General features: G+C 39.7%; 2 protein-coding genes across 3 annotated transcripts in view; one reads left to right on the top strand and one right to left on the bottom strand.

Moving 5' to 3' along the window:
* The window catches only part of gas2b (growth arrest-specific 2b), a 20,000-nt gene extending 13,137 nt beyond the window's left edge, over positions 1–6,863 (top strand). Inside the window, exon 8 of the mRNA XM_084351570.1 lies at positions 4,428–6,863. Coding sequence (XP_084207696.1) covers positions 4,428–4,643 — 216 coding nt within the window. The 3' untranslated portion in view covers positions 4,644–6,863. The remainder of the gene's footprint in view (positions 1–4,427) is intronic.
* On the bottom strand, positions 6,032–20,446 carry tmem276b (transmembrane protein 276b). 2 transcript variants are annotated; one of them, XR_014622503.1, is made up of 5 exons: positions 19,695–20,446; positions 13,148–13,261; positions 11,508–11,645; positions 6,274–11,266; positions 6,032–6,234 (listed from the first exon to the last, which is right to left on the bottom strand). XR_014622503.1 is itself a non-coding variant. In XM_084351557.1 (4 exons), exons 1-4 carry the CDS (start codon positions 20,089–20,091, stop codon positions 11,019–11,021), a joined length of 897 nt encoding a protein of 298 aa, XP_084207683.1. In that variant the 5' UTR covers positions 20,092–20,446; the 3' UTR covers positions 6,032–11,018. The 2 variants fall into 2 exon arrangements, 1 of the variants encoding a protein (XP_084207683.1); XM_084351557.1 differs by having other exon boundaries at positions 6,032–11,266.

The following is a 20,446-nucleotide window of genomic DNA, read 5'->3' as shown; positions in this document are numbered from 1 at the left end:
GGATAATTGGCCACTAGTTGTCATCCAACTAATGCTTTGTTGATTGTATTGACCCAACACTCTCCAAACTGGCAATCAGTGCTGTCAGTGTACGAGTTACAGTCACATTTTGACAGACAGCATATTTTTACTGCCCGTTTAGAAAAATATTGCTCTCTTTCAAGTCGCAGAACACCTGTTTCCCCACAGCCGACGTGTCAATAACAGGAGAGCACGTGTTTGAGCAGCACATCAATGCAAGGCAATAAATATGTTGATAATCCCCGGGGTGGGTTATTAGTATATGGTCTGGTCCAGCAGAATGTGTGAAGAGAGAAAAATCACCTGTTGTTTTGTTATATTTCAATATTTCAAGGATGTTTTTCTACACTCGAAAACACTCTTGAGCTTTAGTGCTCACCTCCTGGATGCAGCCATAACTCTGTGTCCATCTGAGTTTCAACCCATAATTACTAGTTTGCAGACGCTTCGTGCACGGCTCCCTTCCCTTTTCTCTTCGCCGCTGACAAGCAAACACATCTCAGCTGTGTGAATAGAGCGACCCTGACTCCATCCATTACCTCGAAGCTCGCAGCTGCCTACATGTGTGCAGGGAAACGTACCATAATCCTCTATTACCATATACCATGATAACCCCGGTGCAGCTCCTGGGAGAGCGTGCCATTCAGTGTGTACAGACCTTTTTAAAGAGCAGATACTATTGATTACCAAGACACAGTCATTAGTGAGGGGTTTAATCAGACAGCTTGTTAATGAGCGGCTGAGCATGACCGCCCCTCCTCACATGTAAACCCCCCCACGTCTCTATTCCCTCTGGAGGCTATTCAATCATGCCGGCCCCGGAGTGCTCCGCCATTCTTTGGTGTTAAAAAAGAGGAAGGCTTTTCTTTCTTCTCTGCGCCCAATTAGGCTCTCCTTCAGCTTTGTCTCAGGGACACTGTCTGTCTGTGTCAATGGAAGGAAGACATTCAAACACCTCACAACATCATGCCCCACAAATTCTCCGTTTATCATGCTATCTTTATATAGATATAAGGTTAAATCAAAACATGTCATTTTATTTGAACAAAATCTAGACCATAATGAGGATGATTCAATTTTTTTTTTTTTTGTTGTTGCTTTCAGTGAAACATTTTGGCAGATAAGCCCTTCATCATCCACCTTGTCTCAAGTGCCCTTGAGCAAGACATTAACCACCAAAGAAGCTCCAGAGTCTTTGTTCTGTACGTGACCCTGACCTCTGACTTTACAGTGGAGGAAGAAAAAGTGGGAAAATGATTATTACTAGATGTCAATTTATAAGCGATATTATAGAGAAAGCTAATATTATTTTAATCATCAGAGAGAATTATTTGTAAGTATGATGTTAATAAACAAAACTAAGAGTCTCTAGCGGTGAATGACTTTACTGGTACAGTGGTGCTTTGAGCTGAATGCTAAAGCCAGCATGCAAATATGGTCACAGTAGTAAATCTAACATGTTTATGCTAAGCATGATATCATGTTTAGCATGTCAATTTAATTCAATTCAATTCCACTAAACTTAATTCTGGTCAATTCTGGTGAAGCATATAAAACATTGAAAATGTACAAAAGAAACGGAAACACCAACAACATGTAAGAACGAACTTGTTCGCCTAAAAATGAAAATTCAGTCATTATCTACTCACCCTCATACAAACAAACAAACACACAACAAAAAGTTTCTGGAGCTTCACAGCAAAACAGCGTTGCAGCACTCTACTAAACAACTGAAGTGGATGGGGAGTAAACTAAAACCAAAAAATGTCTCCATGTAGCTCGTCCGGTGTGATCCAAGTCTCCACAAGCCTTGAGATCCCAAATTGATTTGAAAAAACGTTATTTACACACTTTTAAAAAAAATTCTTCAGCTCAACTGCATGGCAGGGTGTAAAAAACGTGTTTTCAAATCAGTGTAGGACCTCTGGGCTTCTGGAGACTTGGATTACACCAGACGAGCTGTGTGGAGCCTTTATGAGTTTTTTTTTTTTTTATGTTTTAAAATAAGTCCCCATCTACTTCAGTTGTTTCGGGGAATGCTGCAATGCAGTTTTGCTGTGAACCTCCAGAAATGTTTTGTCGACTATGAAATTTCACTTTCATTTTTTCTTCTGTGTTGTGGCAAGCAGATAATGTCTGAATTTTTAATTGTTGGGGGAACTTATCCTTTAATGGCATCAATTGCCTTGAAGGATCATTGAGCTTTTGGACCTCCTTTGCCTGAGGACCTTATATCTCCACCAGGAGGGCGGGGGGTGGAACTTGTAGTTTTGTGTAAGCAAATGTTGCTAATTAGCATTAAACACAAACTATAGCTGTAACTGAAATTATCAACTATACTATTCCCCTGTAATAAGTTATTGCAGTTCATCCTGAGGGAAACACAGATATCCATACAAAATGTAATTCACATTCACTCAAAATAAGTACCTTATGGTGGTGCTAAAGGAAAATCTACTGGATCACCAGAGTCTTGAGGATACATTGTCTGGGAATGTCTGCACCAAAATATTTGCCAGTCCATCCAATATATGCTGAAACATGTCACTAAAAAACAAAAACAGGCAGTCAACATATTGTTGACATTAGATATAAAGTCAGGGGAACGCCAAAGACAACAGCAACTGGGCTTCATCCTCAGGCGACCATGAATGTCTGGGACCAAAGTAGTCAGTCAAGTCAGTTTTTGTTTAATAAAAACACACAGAAGAAAAAACAACAACGTATAACAGTGTAGACTTGAAAACCTGAACAGAGGCAAGACACACATGCGCCTTCATCAGCTCATATACCGTGATGCTTACTGTAACATCTTACAGGGACTGTCTGTACCCAAAAACAGCATCAAAAGCAGCGGATGTGGCTGAAGCCTGCCTCCTACTGGCCGGTGTCTAAATGACTCCTGTCCTCCTGAGTACACTCATGCATCTTTCAGCAGGAGAGGAGAGAGGGAATCAATGGAGCTGCCAGGGAGGACACAGGGGAATCCAGACGGTAGTATATGGGCTGCAGACGTAGCACACTTTGTACGGAGGCCTGGACGGGGGAGGGGGGGAGGTGTAGAGGCAGAAATAAAGGAGTCTGCCTGACAAAGAGAGCTACTGTTGAATATGGTGTTAGAGATCTGTATACACAGGGCAGGTAATATTGTAACTTTATGTATCTGGTAACAGACACCTGAGAACAAGTTAGTGTCAAACAAGACGCGACTTATAAAAAGCCAGATAACCAACAAACAAGTGGTAGAAAAACATCAGATTAAATATTTAAAGAGAATCAAGCAGCCTTAATGAAAAACAAGATTAAATACTGCCAAAAATAATATTTTTAGATTTCTTTAAATGTTATTTCCACAGAAAACCAACTCTAGATGATTATTTAAGAATGAGGATCAGTCTGATTACATTCCCCTCACGTCTGACAGGAAAGTGGTTTATTCAGGATGTCAGACTTGACCTCTGTCAACCTCAACATTTTAATCTGCAGGATGACAGCTGAGACGGACCACGTCTGGGCTTCCCTCTATTGCTGTCGCCCGCTCGTGCGTGCGCGTCCGTGCTTGTGCCATTGATTTTTCATCTCATACACGTGACGCTCACACAGCTCCCCACATAAGAAGAGTGGATCTGCTTGTATTATCACATTCTTAATGGCTCCATAATGAAGGGTTTATTGGCGATAAGGCAAGAGGGGGTCGGCCCGGTGCTGACAGGACAACGGATGGCTTTGCAAGGCCTCCTGGGAATGTTAATGTCCGCTGGGAGTTCAGGGTCTGCGCTGAACTCATCTCAATTTCTCCTTTCATTTTTTTTTCTTTCCAGGCTTTATATTGTGGCTGTAGTTGCCATGGCAGCAGTTGGTTTTTCAGCTGTATGGACGGCTGTCTGTGAGGGATGTGTTGATTCAGATACAACTGACCTCGCTGCATTCACCGCTAACAGATAGACCGGCTGTACAGTCGTCATTTCATTTAAAATAAGTGTCTAATAGGCAGTTTGTGTTGCAGATCTGTGTGGGTGTGCCTTTGTGCGTCACTGCATGTGTGTGCGTATGCATGTTTATGAGTGGATTAGTCGTGTGTGTGTGTGTGTGTGTGTGTGTGCTCAGCTGGTGCCACAAGGTGTTGTTTCATTTGGTTTAATGAGATTTTGACAAAGCTATCCGAGAGAGATCATTTGCCTTTCATAGCTCCAGCTACACATGCATGAGCAGCTTGTAAATATTAGATTGGTGTGTGTGTGTGTGTGTGTGTGTGTGTGTGTGTGTGTGTGTGTGTGTGTGTGTGTGCTTTTCATACAATGGAGAATTCATAAACATCCGGGCAATATATCAGCCAGAAAATATATGCACTCTTTATTTCAACATCATTCCCTCCGTGACTGTGCTGTCTGGTGTCCCCTCTGCAGATGCTGAATGAGCGTCATGTGATGGTGCGTGTAGGCGGAGGCTGGGAGACCTTCATCAGTTACCTGCAGAAACACGACCCCTGCAGAGGAGGAGGAGGAGGACCGTATGGCAGATCCGAGGTCAGGGTCTGTCGGGACAAAGCGAAGGCTCCCGGTTTGAACATCTCCCCTGACAGCTACATGGTGGTCGGTGCCCATTACCGTGGCAAGAAGTAGACTCTCAAAGTGCTCGCTTCTGCTTCAGGCTCCGAGCAGCAGCGGTGAACATTTAATCAGACCAAACTGTACAAGGTTACCATGTAACATATAGTTCACGTTTAAAAGGAAATCCCATGTTTTCTAACAGTCGTCTTAGCTGATTATCATGTTGTGATGTATACCAAACATTTGCGGGCTCCGGCTTCTTTAATGTGAGGATTTGCTGCATTTCACACATGATAACAAACTGCATAATAATCATTCACGAAATTAATCCTTGGTTGCGGCAATAGTTGTTATGTACTGTATATCATAACTATTAAATAATCATCATCATCTAATATCCTTACAAGGGAGGTGTGGAGTTAAAGGTGCACTCTGTGGTTTTGGAAAAGAAATAAGAGATATTTACAGTTTTAATCAGATAATAATACAAACTCAGAAATATTCATTTGATTTATGTCCATTATAAACAAGCCATCCTCAGAGTTAGATAATTAGGTCTGTTTAAAGCCAGGAAGGTGGCTACTACCTTTGAAGACAATTGGTTTATTCCGCTTATTCATTCATAAAAAGTCAGTCATGACTGATGATTTTCTTCAGTTCTCTTCCTCTCTCGTTCCCTTCTCCTCAAATTTCTTCCCCAAAACTACATTGTGCACCTTTAAGTTGTCCATTTGTACTGTTGTAGTTTAGTTAGTAAACAAACAGCTATGTGTTAATGTGTCGTTGTCCTGTAGTTTAAATCTGTATGTTTTTGGATCTCCTAGCAGCAGATTGAGATGTAGTTTTAAAGATCTATGCATTAAGTTTTTTTTTTTGTACTTTTATTATTTTACTGGATAAAAATGTTCTCTTTAGAATAAACTAGAAAAAAAATGGAAAAGAGAAAATCTTGCACAGCCTAAATTACAGCTTATAACATTTTGTTTTAAAGGTATGTATCATAATTTGTCATTTATTTAATATTCTGTATTACACGATGAATGCAAAAAACACTTGTTTATTTCTTTTCTTCATTCACTCTCACATTATGGGCCTGCGGCAGAGATATTTTATCACCTCGGCCTTTAAAAGGTAAAAGGCACAAAAACATCAAGTCCTCCCTCTAGATGGCACCATGTCCTAAGTGACAAAAGGCCAAGCCTCGCCTCCGTGCCTGTTTGGAGGAGGCTGCCGTGGTCGTGTCTCACCTCTCAGTGACATTTATCTCTTATTTAGGCTGGAAATCTGTCTTCAGTTTTGTCTCCACACGAACAAAAAGATACAACTGCACAAAGCACAATTCAGCCTCGTCAGCAGGATTAGGATTTGGTCACTAAACTTAACTAAACTAAATTTTTGCTTGTCAAAAAAGGAACATTAATGGGGAAAAACACAAATACACCAAGTCACCAAACAACACATTAGTAATTACATATTTTTATTTCAGTAAAATAAATTGATTAAAAATGGACACAAGTTTTAATATATTGAAAGAAACTAACTGTAATGATATCATGCAAGACTGTAATGTCTTTTTAAGTCCCCACTTAACATCTGCAGTGGATTGAACCAGTATAAATGACTTGTAGAAAATAATAGCTGTGCTACTGAAACGAGTGCCGCTCTAAACGGCGGCATTTTCACAGGGCATCTCTCATTGCACAGAGTACATTTCTAAGTTCCTCATGAAACACAGGAAGTCGTCACTTTGAGAGGGATTTTACATCAATTTCAAATGCATTGTTACACTGTGCTGACCTCATTCATTCTCTAAAGTACATTATTCGTAATGTTTTGTAAATCTTGCTACTGTGTGCTACTGTTCTTCTATATTGAATATCAATCCAATCAATGACAAAATCGTTGTTTTTTTTAAAGGGATAGTTCACCCCAAAATCAAAAATACATATTCCTCCTCTGACCTGCAGAAGTTTTTATCCATATAGTTTTGATGTGAGTTGCTGAGTTTGGGAGTTATCAGCTGACAAGACGTCTGCCCTCTCTCAAATATGATGGAACTAGATGGCAGTTGGTTACTCAAGGTAATCCACAGACCTTGGTGTGAACTATTTTGTGTTTTCTTAATCACCGCGCAAAAGGAAGTGTACTTTGACTGAGTTGTGACGTTAGCTGGCTAAGTTAGCTACCCTCTCGTCTACGAGTAGATGCACGGTCACTACCCTGAAAGAGTAACTGCCTGCTGTTGTGGACAGTTAACTACGGCAACAACATGTGGACAAACCACACACAGAACAGCAGTAAAACTGGAATTTATGGTTACATTTCCAGAAAATTACTTCAGATGGTGGTGAGTGGTTGCCTATCATTGCATAGCATTTTTTTTTAAATTCAGTTCAATTCAATTCAATTCAAAGGTGCTTTATTGACATGTAGATTATATGAACAATATTGCCAAAGCATAATTGTGCTCGCACATTTGCAAGCTTCCTTTTGAGAGGGGATACAGAAAAAACATAGTTCCTACATGAAACTTCTGACAGGGTCTCTAAATTGACTTGACTAACTGGGACATGGTTTCTTTGAAAGAGACATTGCCGTTGAGTTTTTCAAATGTTTTTTTTTTTTCTTTTTCTTTTGAGCACCACAAGCCAAGTGCCATCTCGTTCCATTACATTCAAGAGAAGGCAGACACCTCTAGAGCCAATATCTACAAAACTCTGAAACTAACACCAGAACAATCTTGATGGATGGCAAAAAAAATTAATAAATAAATAAATAAACAGGTGTGAGGAAGAATGTGTATTTTTGATTTTGGGGTGAACTGTCCCTTTAAAAAATGTGTGTCTGTGTTCTTGAAATTTGCTATTTAAGCTATGGGGGTGTAAACATGTTTATGCTTTAATTTTTTTTTGCTTGTAATACTTTTTGTTTTGACAAAGTCCTGCACATGTGCAGTGGTGGAACATTAGTATTGGAAAAGTCAGATTTTACCACCTATAATACACAAAAAACTTGTAAGATTTGTGTGCAATTGTGCTTCAGTCCTAACACATACTATACTTGCACCATGTACTTATACATTACAGGTTACCGCTGACAGTAATACTTATATTACTGTGTAGTTTGGGTGTGAACTTAAAACTTTTATAAAACCAAAACACCAAACAGCATTCTGTGAGTCGCAGGACATCAGAGAATACACTGACTCAACTGTCAGTGCAATGACCATAGATATAATGGTTTTATATTTATGGTACGTTCGTGTTTCTGGCATAAATATTTTCACAATAAGAGCCTAGACCAACTGACCCTAAACACACAACATGGTAAAAAACCCAAACTCTTTGTAAGACACAACAGGGTGCTTATTACATGCTCTGGTCATCTTTTGCTCCTGTATGTGGCCTTACAAACATATTATGTATAACTCCACCTGCTCAGACTTCAGGTTCACAGACTTTGTATGAGACCCAGCAAAGTGCAAAGATTCAACAAGACACTGAAGATACAGTTTTCAATCATGCCTCAGTTAATTTCCTCGACTTCTGAAAAGTGGTAGCCTCACAAGGAGGTTAATGGTGATGGTGAAAGGACTGAACATCACGCACAGTGTCGTCAATACACATTATAACACCGTTGTTTTTTTTTCTAAGAAAGTTATTTGACATAGCTGATAGAATATCTCATGACTCATCTCCAGCAATCAACATTTATAAAAACTTCATCACACATGGCTGTAATATTCTCGATCATGAAGTTGAAGTTAGCTTGAAAACTTGAAAATAAATGAGCTCTAATGACTCGGGGGGGAAAATTAATCTGCGTGACAGAAAACTGGCTGCTGTGCTATTATCATCCACAAGAGAATCGCTTCTTCTTTTCCACTGAACTACCTGCTAAACCCTGTTTCGCGTGGCCCTGTCCAATACTAGAAATTGTTAGTCATTAGTGTCCATGAACACAACACTTAAAAGCCATTCAAGTATGAATACTTGTGATTTTAAAGGTCCAGTGTGTAGGATTTAGGTGGATTCAGGGGCATAAATGGAGTATAATATTCATAATTATCATCTCATTGGTGTATAATCATCCGAACCTAAGAATCGTTGTGATTTCGTTACCTTAGAATGAGCATTTTGATATTTACAGAGGGAGTGGGTCCTCTTCATGGACGTATAATGATACCTGGATACAGCCTCGGAGGCGGGGCCCCATTCATTCAATGGAAAGCTGCTCTGTGACGCATGAAGCCAAAAAATCTCGACCGACCGAACAGATTAACTATCGGTTTACCACCCGGCTAACTTGAATTAAGATTAAATCATTTAATCTTGTGGCTCTTCGAGACTTTCTTGAAGGGTTATCCACCATTTTACAGTCACTTCTCTCACAATTTAAGCTTATGGGAAAAAGTCTTTTTGTGCCCCAGTGCATCACGTGACGTTGTAATTGCACGGTTTGGCCACTACGGAAGTTGGCTTCAAAGCCTGGCACTGTTCTATGTTGCACCACCATGTTTCTACAGTAGCCCACAACAGACAAACCAAACACTGGCTCTTTTTAGCGGCCACCATAGGGAAGGCTAAGATGAGGGATCACCGCCACTGCCACTAAATCCTACACACTATAACTTTAACTATACATCATTTTGCAATCTCCCATATGCGAGCGTACCATGATAAAAAACAAAATGAGTACACAGTGTTTTTTTGGAATACAGCTTCTAATTTACGTCGCTGCAGTCAAGAGTCTTTCTAAATGACTATTTTGTGCTTTTTTCCGAAACCAGATTTGGAGGCTTTTTTAATCTAACGATTGAATCACGAGAGTGAGAGAAAATCTGAATGATTCCCACTTTCCTATGGCATACTACATAATATACAATGGACCATTTCGTAAGTCAGTACACAATAAATGTGTGTTTTATCTTAAGATGTGTTCTACACATCAGTCAAACTAATTACTTTACTTTACTATTACTTCATCTTTACTTTTGTTTTTTATTTTTGTTTCTGTTTTGTTTTCCAAGACACCACTGCACCGCATCCACATCTGTTCAACATAAATCTGAGTGAGGAGCTCCTCTTTTTCCATCGTGCATTGCATTGTGGGACAATGATGTCTATTACATACATTTTCTTTCATATTGTGCTTGTTTCATTGTTTTCGGCTGTAACTGAGCCAGATTTCATCTCAGACATGATTGCCCTCTAACAATGTGGATGTCACTATATTATTGTACTAGGTGAGGCTCTGGGACGCAGCTTGTGCTTTCGTGTTTAGTGGGATCACTGAAGTTGCATTTTTTTTTTCTTCTAAAATTGCTTAAGTTGCTCATGTAACACAAAAATGCTGACCGATATTGAGGGTAAACAATGGAGCAATCAAATACCTCCTTCACAGTTTGGCTTCATGTTTTTGCTTTTGTCAGGTTATGACTCAGCTTTCAGTAAACAAGCGGGTCGGGTTTGTCAGTTTGGTACAACAAAATACCTTAATGTTGCTGAATCCAATAATGGATTCATGCTCCGAGCACCATCCTCTAACTCTATATCCTCTCCACCCTGTCAGCCATCATTACCGCTTAACAAACAGAAAACAAACATTCTTATTCAAAATCTACTTTACACAAATGATGATCTGGATCTACATAGAGATGCATTTTTACATACAGAATCTTTAAAGAAGAAACAATTTGCTTTTCAATGCAAATTGACTTCTGTGTGTTTTTAACGTACTGACCGCGCTGCTAGATGCATTTTGTGCTCTGCAGAGGCTGCAGACGTTACTCCCGGGGCTCATGTTTGATATCGGTTAGTGTGCTACACTACGAATAAGCAATGGTCAGTCAACACCAGATTTTTTTTTTTCATTACGAACGATAACACAGCACACATTACTCGACTGAAAGAGGAATGCTGACATGATGCTCTGGCTTGATGTTTGTGTGTTTGATCCTTCTGGAGGATTTCTCCCATGAATCATTCGGAGTAATTGAGCGTGTGTGGAAAACCATGTGCTGGTGTGTGTGTGTGTGTGTGTGTGTGTGTTTTGTGTGGGAGTGTGTGTGGTTTTATGTATTTAAGAGAGCACCATTTTAAGACAAATTCTCTTCAGAGAAAACAGTCACCTTTAGAGTCAGCATGTCAAACATCTGAACCAAAAAAAATGTCTTATTTGTGCTATGAGAGCCATGGCCCAGACGTACGTTACTGTGGGTGTTTACGTTTGGTGTTCCTGGAGGTCCCTCAGGGATTTTCGAGATTAGGTGTGTGAAGTTTGTCGTTGCTTTGCTCCTTCTCAGGCACACTGAACACTGAAGGGGGATGGAGATGTCGAGGGTGGTGTGAGATGGTGATCAGACAAAAACTGTTTCAGAGTTAAACATCAAGGTTGGAAGGGTGTGGTTTGTGCGTTCGGTGGGTCGGTCGCTTCACGACGCCTCTGTCACACGGTTCCATTCTCCTGCCTCGGCTTGTGGGTCGTCGTGCGAGTTGGTGTGCTCAGGGAGGGGGCCAAGGTGCAGAGGAAGCCAGCCAGCAATGTGAGACCGAGGCCCCCCCAGGCACAAAACATGGACCAGCCATAGCCATGGCTAATGTCCTCAGGGAGGCCGTACATGTAGCGTGGGTAGCGGGACAACTCAAAGTTGATTCCCGCCACACATGTGCACAAGGAGATGATGCAGCATGTTCCTGTGTGAGCAGAAGAGACAAGCAGCGATTTAAAATGGTTCCAGTTCGATTATGACATTCCTACATGTGCTGTGCATCTCACTGCAGGACAGGAGTCATGTTACCGCGGGACAGTGTTCGACTATCTCATGGTAACCCAAAGATGCTCTCAGCTGACAAAACATGAATACTGAAATTGAATAAAATTGGATCGTGTCTGCATGTTTGTGAGTGGATGGTGGCATATGTGCTCTCACAGTACCTCCCATGAGAAAGAGTAGCCCAGCTACATATTGCATGAGGTCATGCTGCTGGCAGCATCCCAGCACTCCAATGATCCAGCCAAAGAGAATGATGGACACGGCCATGCCCACAAAGCCGGCCGTCATTCTTCTTAGATCTGCAAGCAGAGAGGAAATGTCACGAAGCAAACAGTGAAACTGGAGACTATTGTTTAGACTGGTTATTACTCTGAAAGCTTAATGGAAAGGACAAATATAAAAGCCACATTATGCTGTGAGATAATGGTAATAATGCCTTCATATTTTACTTGTAAATGAAAAAGGAAATCATTACAGGTATTTTGAAATGATTATATCATTATTTCAATTGTATTGTCAATCAGAAAAATGCGATCCAATAATTTAACAGATGACCTAATTTACTGTCTCTGTACTGAAACTGGTATTGGACAATAGGAAAAGAAATAGAAAAAAAGCAAAATGTAATATTGCTTTAAAATTAGAAACGTTATCGTCAACGTATGTTCTAATGTACGCTCATCTGGAGATACATTTCATATTTTTGCATAATCAAGTGATCAACAATTAATTTAAAGGGCCACTGCAGTATGTAGCTTTGGAGAAGAAATTAAAATTCAGAATTTTAAATTTACAACATTAACGAGGTGAAAATACAAACTTTGCCATAACTGAATAAAACAAGCTGGAACAAGCAAGCATGTTCAAAGCAGAACATATCAGCACAGACACACAACACTGAATTCAAAAGGTTTTATTGAAAATCACTACTGATGCAATCTAAGGTCAAACAGCTCCGTTGCTCTATCTCCCTGAACCAGGATATCAAATAAGAAATACAAGCCACTCCAAGTGTGTAAAGGGGAGATTTAAAAGAAGACAGTAATCTGTCCGACCTCATGTCCTCAGATAAGCATGTCTAAAGCAAGCAGCTCCCTAATAGTGATGACATGATAGCATGAGGTCAAGAGTCTGCATGTGGGCGAGAAGGGCTTATAAGGTCACTGATATATTTGGGAACAGTCATGTGTACAATCTGTCAAACAATTAAGACATTGACAGGTAACCAGTATGAACAGGTTGGCACTGCGGTAAATCTGTAATCTAATTTATAGAGTAAGTGACTAAAAAAAGTAAAGGGAATGACAGCATGGAGGGATAATGGCATCAATCTGTTTCACTAGTTCAGCTGTACAGAAAATGTCTTTACAATGGTCAAACCAAGACAGTAAATCTGTTTATTTATTCTAAAATCTCCAAAATATCTCTGTAGTAGAGAAAACAGTGTGACCAAGAAGAAACACGTCAATGAAAATAAGACAGGGCCCGAAATTGTGCCTTGAGGGACGCCAAATGTCACACATACTTAGAAAAGAGTCAGACAGCTTGTCTGGAGGATATCATTTTTAAACTGTAACTGATTAAAGAGACTCAAAATAAAACATTGGCAAGTATCATATAACAGAGCACGAGTTTCTTAAACCTTCTCCATTTATAGTTTTCTCTTTTTTTGCTCAAACAGTCTCTTAATTGTATATCGATGAAGGAAAATCAGAAAAATAAATGTGGATTAACACAAACGATGCAAGGAACAACACGTCTGACCAGCTCCACAAACACAGACAAACATTTTGAGACTTACGGAGTGCGTGCCACTCGTCCTGTCGTATGGTCTTTGTGATGTTGATGGGTAAATGTCGTGGCAGGATGGACGAAGAGTAGTGATACTTGACTGGGGTACATCTTTGAATTATTCCTGGCAAAAAGAAAATGACAGAGACAGAAATCTTTAATACGAGTACAGAAAGGTGACACAGAATAAAATTTAGCCCAAGTCTCATTCTGAATCATTGGGATTAGGAAATAATATACACACACAGTAGAAAAGCCTCATATTTATTTTTACACCCTCACTGAGTTTTTAATTTACTGAGATGGCCTTATTAACCTCGCGTTCCCAACCACTCCTACACTGTTATTAAGGGGGGATTAAGAAACAATATGGAATATGGATTATTCCACCGCGGGCTAAATAAAAAACCTTAATTGCTCCCATTTAAAGTGAATCTCTTCACATTGACTTGATGGTCAGTGCGATAAGCTGCGTTCAAAACAAGCTTTCACAGTCCTGTACATTCAGAGTTTAAGGACTTTTGGAGCACAACATGGATGCAGTCCAGCTCCTGTCTCACATGATAAGACTAGGGCTGGGTATCCAACTTCCATACTTTTATGGCACCAACTGAACTGCCACAATACTTTCGAGTATTGAAAAATGTCTTGTCATGCGATACCAAAATTCAATACCTATGGAGTTAATCATGTCAGTGAGCCAATGAGCATGCAGCATGGTTATTGTACTTACATCTAATAGTGGTGGTGATTGGCTCTCTCAAGGCATGCAGGAAAAACACAAGGTTGCGTCCAGAGAAGGGGCTCACCATGTGTATGTGTAATGTAATCTTTTGTTAAAACAATTTCATAAAATTGGTTCCGAAGTTTGTATTGTTCAAGAACCGGTATCGAAGTTCAGGTATCGGTATCAAATTTCTTTTAGCAATACCCAGCCCTAGTGAAGACATGCAAAACTTTAAGTTCCCAGCAAATCATCACTCTAACACACACAGTGTAATTTCTGTTGACAGGGGTCTCTCAATCAAAACAACAACAAAACAAAAGATGATGTAAGCAGTGTGGGATCATAGGAGTTGCTCTCTTTATTTTTAACCATTGCAAATGAAAATCTATATATATGTGACTCAGGCAGAAACGTTCACTGACGAGGTGACATTTTAAAGTTTGTTTTACCAACTTTCTTCCTCACTCTTTGACGCATCATCTGATGTTTTCCAAGAATTTACATCAACAGATAACCAAATGAAACGCACCGTTACCTCCAGTCAACTTACAGATTTCTTTTAACGAATGAAGGTTTGAATGTTGGAAACATTCGGGATAACGCAAGTACACTACTCAACAAAAGTCTAGCCGTTTTAAGACATTTTAATGCTAAAATGTTACATATTGTACCTTTAATGCAATACTATGTAGAACTTTGAATTTTGTGTGATTTGTAGCAATTTGTCAGTGTAGGTGCTAACTACAAACAAAACTCATTACTTCATAACAATGTTGTTGAAAACTTGATCCTACCCTCTCACTGAAGTGAGTGGCTGAGACAGAGACACCATTCACCCTATTACAAGACACTGTACCATCAACATGATTTGAGGCTGTTATTTCAGGTGAAAAAGTTACATGGTGTTGCTTTAAGTTTCATTTCACATTTCAGCAAAGTAAAGGGATGTTTCAACTGTACTTTGCCAAAACATCTAGAACCACAGCTGACATATTTCTTTTTGTAATGGGTGTTCAGTGGTTTGATGATACAATAATACAACATTCCCATTAGCCTACTTTTGTCAAAGCTTTTGTCAAACTCAGTTAATCTTTGATTTTTAGATTCTTTCCCTCTGAGAGTCAGGTTTGTGATCTTTTATAGGCTTTGATCTGAATGCTCTTTGTTGAGGCACCCAAGGCTAGGACTGAAGGAAGAGGTTCATACATCAGCGCTGCATTTATGTCCAGATGTTTAATGTTTTCCATACAGACCGATGTGTTATAGAAAAGCCAACATGTTTGTGATACTTGATAGTACATCTAAAGCTTTTACCACACATTACATTGATGTGTGAAATAGAAACTATGCGTAACACCTTTAACTGTTTACATGACCTCAGTGCGTCACATCTAAAGAGCATCAGTGCTTTTATATGAGTTCAGCCTCACATTCACATCACATTTTTTTTTTATTACTATTACAGCTAAAGTGTTGGATACCTGGCAAAATGTTCAATTCGCTGCACACTTACGGTGCATCCCCACAGGTGATATTACTCAATTTGAGTCATTAGACGTCTCCTCGGGACTGTGCTTAATTGACATCTGCCTGACTCTCCTGCTAGCTTTGTTGTTCCTTGTTGTGGGGCGGGATATCTTTATAAATCATATTAATTTGGTGGTATTTGAGGACTTAATCTGAGTAAAGGTCTAATCAGCCAAAATAAGTGATAAACACCTGCGTGGAGGGTGTGAAAGCACTGTTTAATTGACTGCCAGAGTTTAAGTCTAAATCGATGTTGTGTTGCACATGTGCTACAAAACACGCCCGCTACATGAAAGAACAAAAAGCAACACTATTGAACAGCCTATAAAATGCCACTAAAAGATCAGCAGTCAGTGGTAATTTGACATATAGATTAAAATCCAAGTGTTACTCTAACTCTTTTATCGGTGCATATAACATAATAAAGCTGCAATTTTTAAAGACAACAGTAAAAATTATCTGATTCCAGCTTCTGATTTTCTGTTTTTTTCACTCCTCTGTGACATTTTATAGACCAAACAACTTATCAATTAATCAAGAGAACGGCTGATGGCTTAATTCACGATGACATTAATCCTTAGCTGCAGCTCTAATGACCAGCAGAAATTTGTCTGTACTCATAATTAGACAAACATCAAACACCTTCGTACCTGTGCACGATCAAAGATCACAGTTACCAGTTATGGGGGAAATTAATTCCTCAAAACAGTTTCATTAATTGCATTGCTTTTGTAAGCGCACTTTGTGATTTAAAGAAAGCAATCCAGCCCAGATGACATCTGCCCTCTTTCATGTGTTAAAACTTGGTTGTCCTGCTTTCAAACTGATTGGCATTATCACAGTTAGGCTGTTGTGTATCTATGAGAGTGTGCAAAGCTCTTAAACTAGTCGTTCACAGTTATAATGTTAATTAGGCCATTAATTTTTTTAATGTCACTTCACTTTGACATGTATACCAGCTCATGTAATGTGTAAACATATCTTCTTTCAAGTGAAACAGCTGTATTTAGCCTTTTCCCCACTTTGTCTTAAACATCTACAGCATATTTATCAGTCCTGGTTCTTTTAACCAAGTGATAGATAATCAATAATCTGTAAGAACAGGATTAATATATGATATAAAATGTCTCTGATATCAACACTAATATTGACTCTAAGCATTGGAGCAATTATCACGGGAATAAATCTGATCTCACTTATCAGACAAAGCTGCGTACGTTGATAAATATCATCTGTTCACTTGTGTTGCTGCAGTCAATCCTACAGAAGAATACAAACATGTACGCTATCCGTATCTAAACATACAAGATAATTTGATATGTGAGCAGTTTCTATTGATGGGTCCCTCGGGGTGTGCGTTGTCTGTAAAATTGTCTGAAAAACAACAAACATGTAGTATCCCACCACATGTCGTTGCTGCTGTAACTGCAGGTTTTGAACCAAAGCAAGTTAGTGAGATGGTGTTAAAATGCCATTCTTTGATACAGAAAACACACAGTAACAGCCTTGAGAGATGGATTGTTTATGTTAAAACTAACAGACTCTCCCACTCGAACATCCAGAAGTCTATATCAAGTCAAGAAGTGTTTAATTAATCAGTACTATAATATGTGTATGGAAGGAGTGAGAAGGTTAAAAGCTCTGAATTTGGGATGTTCCCTATTGGACAGTGTTACTGGATTCATACGAAGAATAACGAAAGATGGAAATGTTACTTTCGAACAAATGTTGTTGTTTTCATACCATATTTGTCAATTTAAGTTTGATGTCTTGTGTGTAGTTTGTACATACTTAAAGTGATCAATAAATGATCAAAAGGGTGGAGTGTAATGGGAAATAATATTACTGTTTTCATGAGAAATGATTTAACTCTTATATCATTGTTATGTTTTACATTGTCTTCATATGCTCTTCCCACATCCTTGACTGTTTGTACTCTCTGCACAGTGAGAGACTGTTATTTTATTTTGTGCTTCTTGTTATGGGAACGGCACCTGGTACAGACATGAGAAGGACAGGGCACCTCCTTTCCCTCTTTCAAAAAGGTTTCTCAACTGTCTCATCTTGTTCTTCTTTCTGCAGACCGCATGCCACTCTGTTGATTGTGGGACCTTCTTCATAAAGAATGAAATCCTTAAAAGACAACTGGTATTTCTTAACAACTGGTTTATTTCAGATATCTCACATATAAGGTAACGGTATTTACTTCTGCGGCTGCTAAAACTGATCGTATATGAATTCTTTTATACATTGATCTGAACCAAACTTTAATCTGCCCCTCCATTCTGGCTGCTCAGAGCTCAGAGTATTGAATAACCCAGAGGCGCTGCAGCTAATAGCAGCAAGCATGTTTCATAGCAGTTAAAGACATTGAAGTCATGTGACGTCAATTCTTTTTAAGTAGTTTATCGACATCTACACCACAAGGTGTGCTCCTATCACACACACAGTCGCACCGCAAGAAATGTTACCTTATAGTTTTCTTTATTATATATATTATATTATATTATATTATATTATATTATATTATATCCAAATTACTGTTGATTATTTATCAGAAATCTCATCGTGTTCATAGTCTGTGAAAGTATGCATAGTCATCTCTACAATATCGTCACAATAGCAACATCAAGGTATTTGGTCTAAATATTGCGATATTTGATTTTGTTGAAGCATTTATGAAGTGCTTTAGAGGAGATTTCAAGATATTGAGATGTATATTGTGTATGGTGATTAGGGATGTTAATGATTAACGATTAATCGATTCATCGCCGTTACGAATTTATCCAATTCAAAATGTATTAATTGACAATCAGAAAGCGGCTCAAATACATCAAAAACTATCTTTAACTAAAATTCAATCAATTTGTCATTTAAAAATACAAAGACACGTTTTATACAGACTGATATTATTGCATTTTATAGCCTTTACGAGGCATCGATGTAGGTTGGATTTTGTCGGGCCAGCTGTCATTAATTTTTGATATAAAGGTTATCGCTCAGGCAGCTTGGTGTTCACTTTATCTGTTGTTTTAACTCCTAACGTAGCCCGCTCTGATTTTGCATCGAACACAGATCATGTCGTCAGATCATATTTCATATATCACTGATGACTAACGATAATCAATTGTTAAGGCAGACAACTGTCAATTAGAGAAGTTGCTTAAGATTTGCATCCCTTATCGTGATATAGCCTAAAAATAGACTCAAAAGTAGTTTTTTAGTGTTTCACCTGATTATTTATAGATATATTTATGATTTATATATACATATATATATATGTTTCAGTCCCCAAAAATAATGTGACACATTTCATTTGACTTTGATTGCATATCCATGCACATGCATACATGCACCCATATCCCTCACTAATCTTGAGTAGTGTATTTTGATATTATTTTAAGGCCATATCGCGCAGCCCTATTGAACATAAATACATTTTCTACACATTAAAAGCGAAACTGAAACGTAAACTGTCGATGATTTTAATCCACAGCCCTGGATCTTGTCTTATTCATTTTATCAAATGTTTTTAAATGTCACATAAATTGCCAATTAGTAGATTTCAGTGATAAACTGAACAAGAAGAACTGAATTATTCATGATTGTAGACCTTCTATACATGCCTACATACCAGATACAGGCTCATGGATTTTGAAACGAGGTGTTGTTGATAGTTTTCCATCAGTGGTTTGAAGAGAAAACTGTCAGTAGAAGTGTCACGTTGGCCTTTTGTCAGGTAGACTGATGTATGAAAGCTCATCTACTTCAGCTTTGACGGCTACAATCCCAACAACCAGGGGTGTCCCCCTGTATGTGTGTGTGTCTGATCAGTGTTAGGACCACTGGTCTGGACCAGGTAATGCATAAATGAATGAGGCCTGAAATATGGCTTCTCATTGTTGCTGAGTGGTGAGGCTGTACAGTGTGATCCAGCTTCTTCTGCGCTGTGAAATCACTGTTTTAATGACATTAACCTTTACAAGATGTTTTGTCTCTTAGAGATGCAAAACAGGTCGAGGAGCCAGATCTTGATCTCAGACAGGAGGAGGTTCACTCAGCACAATGGACAGCGACATTCACAAAGAAGAAAAAGAGGCATAAGCCTCTGAAAATACATTAAATGGAGAAAAAAAAAACCGAAAAGGCAGGCTTATCTCATGTAAAAAACATGACACCAGAGAGGCAGACACGTTAATGTGAGAGCAGAGTGAGGGCCTCGTCCTGTGTTGAGGTGTGAGCTCATCGCTGAGCATCACGGCCTGGTGCACACACAAGAAAAGCCAGCCTTCCCTCTGTTTACCTTTATGAATAAGGTCCTCGGTCTCCAGGTCGAAGCCCTCCCGGTGACACTTCCTCCACAGCCCGGAGATGGTGGAGTTAAACTGCCGGCTGCAGTGAGACTCCATGGCAGACGCTGCGGCCAGGAAGTGCCGCTTCCCCCTGATGAGAGCTCCAGCATCTGGGCCGTTACCTTTCCTCTCCAGGCTCTTTGGAGGCATCTGGAGGGGGAGGTTGTGGTTGGAAATGTAGATGTAGCCCGGGTCGTTTCGCTTGTTGGCATAGTTTTTACACCTCTCTCGATGCCTCCGCGCGTCGGTCTCGTACCAGTAATCGGTGCAGATCGCCATGGCGAGCAGCCCGAGCGCACAAAACGCCAAGAAGAGCCCCGTGCCTGTTAATATTTTCATAGCGGCCATCTTCCCCGCTCGATGGAGAGCCCAAACAGTCGCAAGAAGCTTCCTCCGTGGCCGTGGTGGTGGTGGTGGTGGTACCGCGTGAAATGAATCACGACGGCACTCAGAGCCTCACGCAGTCCTGCACAAGGAGCATGATGGTGCGAGGCCAGCGCTGTCTGGACTGGATGCTGCGGTCTATTGTTGTGGTACCCGGTGGATGCAATGTTGTTCCCACCATCTGTTATGGTACAGGAGGAGGAGAGGGGATGGATGGCGACCAACGCTGTGAGGAGGAGGCAGGGGCAGTGATGTAGTTGCGCTCTCTCTCCTCCAGGTTGCTGCGGGATGCTGAGGACGGGAGAGGAGAGCGCGGCTC

This window comes from Pagrus pagrus, assembly GCF_965226575.1.
Source record: "Pagrus pagrus genome assembly, chromosome: 1".
NCBI lineage: Eukaryota > Metazoa > Chordata > Actinopteri > Spariformes > Sparidae > Pagrus > Pagrus pagrus.
Note: the sequence above shows the minus strand (reverse complement) of the source record. Positions and strands in the feature narration are given on the sequence as shown.